This window comes from Tripterygium wilfordii, unplaced genomic scaffold (assembly GCF_013401445.1).
Source record: "Tripterygium wilfordii isolate XIE 37 unplaced genomic scaffold, ASM1340144v1 ctg49, whole genome shotgun sequence".
NCBI lineage: Eukaryota > Viridiplantae > Streptophyta > Magnoliopsida > Celastrales > Celastraceae > Tripterygium > Tripterygium wilfordii.
This window is the reverse complement of record NW_024056402.1, coordinates 73,956-78,902: the sequence shown is the minus strand read 5'-3', so window position 1 is coordinate 78,902 and position 4,947 is coordinate 73,956. Positions and strand designations below refer to the sequence as shown.

The 4,947-nt window shown below is 34.8% G+C and overlaps 1 protein-coding gene across 1 annotated transcript; it reads left to right on the top strand.

The window, feature by feature from the left end:
* Positions 1-2,150: 2,150 nt before the first annotated feature.
* LOC119994963 lies at positions 2,151-4,443 on the top strand. Its single transcript, XM_038841301.1, has 2 exons — positions 2,151-3,858; positions 4,037-4,443. Exons 1-2 carry the CDS (start codon positions 2,151-2,153, stop codon positions 4,441-4,443), a joined length of 2,115 nt encoding a protein of 704 aa, XP_038697229.1.
* The last annotated feature ends 504 nt before the right edge of the window (positions 4,444-4,947 follow it).

Sequence of the window (4,947 nt, the reverse complement as noted above, 5' to 3'; positions counted from 1 at the left end):
TTATGTGACTAAATGATATTTGTTTGAGCTGGAAACTTATATGTACATAAGTCCATATATATTATGATGTTATATGCTCTAATTTTGATTATTTGAACTCAACTAACCTATGGTTCAAGCATGAAGCTCAAATGAGTTTACAAGCATATCTTAAGGGTTTTCAGGTTAAGACAAGAGTCGTAGTAATCCGGCTGTCCAAGAATAGTCTCGTAAGACTTAGGACAAGCTATGAAAATCCTAAGCACTCTTGCAAATCCACTAGAAGGTGAATGTTGAAAATGTCGAATTCAGACAAGAAGTGTTCATTTCAGACAAGGTGTGTCCAATTAAGACAAGCTGTGTCAATTTCAGACAAGCACTTTATGGAGAGTATTTGATGGAGATTTCAACAAACTACATTCAAAATTTAAAGAGAGGATTCGAAATTCAAAGTTGGAGATTCGAAATTCGAAATTCAAAATCAAGTCAAGGTTGTTGCATGATTTTCGAAATTCAGTGTACAAGAACAAGAATGTGGCAAGGTTCAAGATGTGTTGCTGTATTTTTTGAAGATCAAAATCAAAGTTTGTTGCAACTTATGAGGAGATAACCAAGAGAGAGATTCAAGTCCTTGAAATCAAATTTTCAAAGTTAAAGCTGAGGAGATATCTTCAAAGGAGCTTTGATTGGCTGAAATTTGAAAGAAGATGAAGCCAATTTCAAAAGTCATGTTGGTAAAGATCTCATTCAAGTCAAAATGGAGCTGTTATGATCAAGTGGTTGCATTTCTTCAACAAGAGACTTAAATGGACGAAAATCTTCGGTGAACATGGCCAAGTATGTTGTCTACATTCAAAGACAAGAGATTGATACATTTGAATGGAGGAAATCAAGTTTGTTGGTAGAATTGTTCAAAGAAAGGCTGTTGCACTATAAAAGGAGAATATCAAGTTTGTTTTCAAAAACTACATTCAAATTCAAAGTTCAAGTGAAGATGAGAAGATCAAGGGATGCTCTCAACTATCTCTACTTGGCTTTCCTATAAATAGCCATCCATACAAGAGGAGAAGACACAAGACTTGCTACAAGCTACATAGCCTATTCTCTCAAGCTCTCTTTCTCTCCAGCAAAAGGCCAAGTCTTCCAAGTCTAGTTCTACAAGCATATATTGTTGTTACTAAAAAGCTCTCCGACACTTTATATTTCAATCCTACCTGTGAGCCTTTGTCAAATTTGTGAGAGTTCCCTCAAACCTTGTTGGTTAAACACTAGAGTGGAACCTAGAGCCTAAAATTGTATCCCTTACCTTGTGAGGTTGTAAAAAGTTTAAGGGTGACTTGTAAAAACCCTCTGTGAGTTGTTGGTTTCTTGAGGAAACTATTTATCCTAGTGGATTTGAAAATCCTAAGCAAGGGTGCTTAGGTAGTAGACGTAGGAGGGTGCTCCGAACTACTATAAATCATCGTGTGCTTTACTTTTTGCTTGTTTATTGTTTTGCATGCTTTGATTATTTACTTGTTCAATACTGCCATTCATAATTCTTGATCATTCGATTATCTTGTGATAATTTTGGGTGACTTGAATTTGAAAGTTCATTTCTCTACTCAATACTTGCAAAATCAAATCTGCCCATTTTGTGTTTATATTGGTCAAAACTTTTCTAAGCATTCTAATATTGATATTCTGAACTGTTTTCATAATCTGGTACTTATTATGCTCTAATTTCAGTTGGTTGATGGTTTAGAGTTAAAGCTTGATTTTCGGTTCACATCTAAATATATTGTTCTTAATATTGATATTTCAGCCCCTTTAACCTACTTTATGAAATTCTGAATTAGTGTGTTGATTACTAAAATCCTAGCATCTTATATCATATATATTCGTTTATATACATCTTATATAGTTGTGTTCTACTTGCCCTATCATTTTGGATTAAGATATTGCATCTGAAACTGAAATTGATTTGAACCGGTTAGGGCTATACTAGTAAAGACCAACTTCTGTACTTTGTGTCTTTGTTTTTGTGGTCTATTTTCTGTTTAAAAGTAAGGGGATTCCCAGTTGGAATTTGGGGACACAATTCACCCCCCCCTCTTGTGTCGCCTAGGTCCTACAATTGGTATCGGAGCAAGGACTAGCTAGAAATTAGAATTAACACTCTACTAGCGTAAATGGCATTCACAACATCTCATGGTGAGGCTGAAGGTCTCTCTATGAACAGACCTCCATTTTTCAATGGAAAAGACTATGGTTTTTGGAAAACTAGGATGAGAATTTTTATAAGATCAATTGACTTAGATTTATGGGATGTAATAGAGTATGGTCCACATAGGCCTAAGAAGAAATCAGGAGACACACTTGTCGATAAAGAAAGAAGTGAATGGACAATGGAAGATAAGAAATTGGTTAGTCTAAATGATAGAGCTGTAAACATCTTACATTGTGCATTAATTAGAGCTGAATTTGATCATATTTCAACTTGTAAAAGTGCTAGGGAGATTTGGTGCATGCTAGAGCTTAAACATGAAGGAACTAGTCAAGTAAAGGATACTAAGATAAATATGCTTGTACATGACTATGAATTGTTTAAGATGAAACCAAATGAATGCATTTCTGATATGTTTGCTCGTCTAACCACCATTTGTAATGAATTGCAAAGTCTTGGTAAAGTGTACTCAAATGCAGATAGAGTTCAAAAGGTACTAAGGAGCTTACCAAAGACATGGAAAGACAAAGTCACCGCAATCCAAGAGGCAAAGGACTTGCAGACCTTGAAGTTGGAGGAACTCATTGGGAGCTTAATGACACATGAGATTGAGCTAAAGAAGTATGAAGAAGAGGATGAGACACCTAGAAGAAAAGGAATAGCACTTGCTGCTAATTCGGATAGCTCAAGTGATGAAGATGAGGAGACACAAATTGCAAGAAATTTCAGAAAGTTTATGAAATTTCAGAAGCAAGGAGGCTTCAAGAGAAAGGGTAACTTTAAGGGTAAGAAAAATGAACTAACATGTTTTAGATGTGGCAAAACAGGTCACTTGATTGCTGAATGCCCAAAACCTTCAAAGAAGAAGTTTAAAGGAAAAGGAAAGAAAGAGAAGAAGGCCTTTAAAGCTACATGGGATAACACTAGCTCAGATGGCTCATCAAGTGAAGAAGAGGAAGATCACACAGCCAAATTGTGTTTAATGGCAAAATCGGCTGAAGTCTCATCTAGTCAAGATGAGGTAGTAAGTGTTTCTGAATCTCAATGTTTTGATTCATTATCTGATGCATATGCTCAATTATGTGAATTTCATGAATCTCTAATGCTTAAATACAAGCTAGCTAAAAAGGAAATTTCTAGACTAAAGAAAATTGAAAAGGTGCATCTGCATGATTGTGTAGAATTGAAGACTAAGCATGATGATTTAGATATTACATGTAATGATCTTGCTGGTAATATTGATGATCTTGTGATGGAAATTGAAGCACTTAAAGAACACACATGTCAAGGCATAACTGATTTACAATTACAAAAGTTACGTGAATTTGATGAAATGCAAGAAAGAGTAAAAGAGTTAGATAGTGAAATACTGTCTTGGGAAGAGTATGAATCCAAAATGCTTGATAAACTCACAAATTTGAAATCTGAAGTAGAAAATCTAAATGAAAAGAACCAATTGCTTGAAATGAAATTCTCACAATTTTGTACAAGTTCTGAAAAATTGGATTTGCTATTTTCTTCTCAAAGGCATTATTTGGATAAGAGTGGAATTGGATATGATCCAATGAAGCTAAATGAGAGTTTAAGTGGCACAAGTGCCATGGGTAGAACCTCTATTGTGGCTGCCCAAAGGGCCAAGCTCCTAAGAGCTAGGGTTTCACACCCAAGGCCAGGTGTATTTAAATTGAAAAGGTATTGGGTACCTAAAGGCATGAGAAATGATGATATAAATGCTTATGTTGAATCTATGTATGGTGTGCATATTATTGCTAATGTGACTAACCCTAAAGGATCCAAGGTTTGGATACCTAAGCTTCATTGATTTTATTTTAAAGGTATGCTTAAAAACAGAATTCAAGAGTGGAGAATGGTATCTTGATAGTGGATGTTCTAGGCATATGACTGGAAATCCAACCATGTTCACTACCTTCACTAAAAAGAAACATGGTGGAAACATCACATTTGGAGATAACTCCAAAGGTAGAATTCTTGGAAATGGTTCCGTAGGTAATTCTTCCTTTGCCATAGATGGTGTGTTGTATGTGAGTGGTTTATCATTTAATCTCATTAGCATTAGTCAACTAGCTGATAAAGGATTTGTGGTAAAGTTCAAAAAGGGCAAATACTTGATTAAAAATAAGTTAAAAGAATTGGTAGTTGCTGGTTCTAGAAGTGGCAATGTGTATGTTATTGATTTTGAATCTTTAAGTAGTAGTTTAACTTGTTTGATTGCTTCTAGTGATTGTGCATTACATTGACATAGAAGATTAGGTCATATTGGCATGTCAACTTTGAGAAAATTTGCATGCTAGAAATCTGGTATGAAGCTTACCTAGGTTGAAAGTTAACGAAAATCATATATGTGATGATTATTCTGTATATATAAGGAAAATAATAAAATAATCATTATTTCATATTCTTAAGATCAAGAGTGATATTGATATGTCTTGTTCTTAAATTTTAATGGTATAACTCTTGGTTAAGTCTTTTGTGCATAGTAAAAAGAAACAGGTTTTAAGAAACTTGCTCCACAATCTTGAGAGGTATTGATGCAAGCCATGAGAACATTCACATGAACAAGGTGTTCAAAGCTTCAAGTGTTCAAGCTAAGTAAATAAGATGCAAAGTGGACAAAAAGAGCATATGGAAACTATAGAATCAGCTAGTGCCATACTACACCCAAAAGAAGCAAACCTTTGAAGATACATCTTATGAGGTTTCAGCTAGATCAACAAGGGGTTCCTATGGTCAACTCTAAAGCC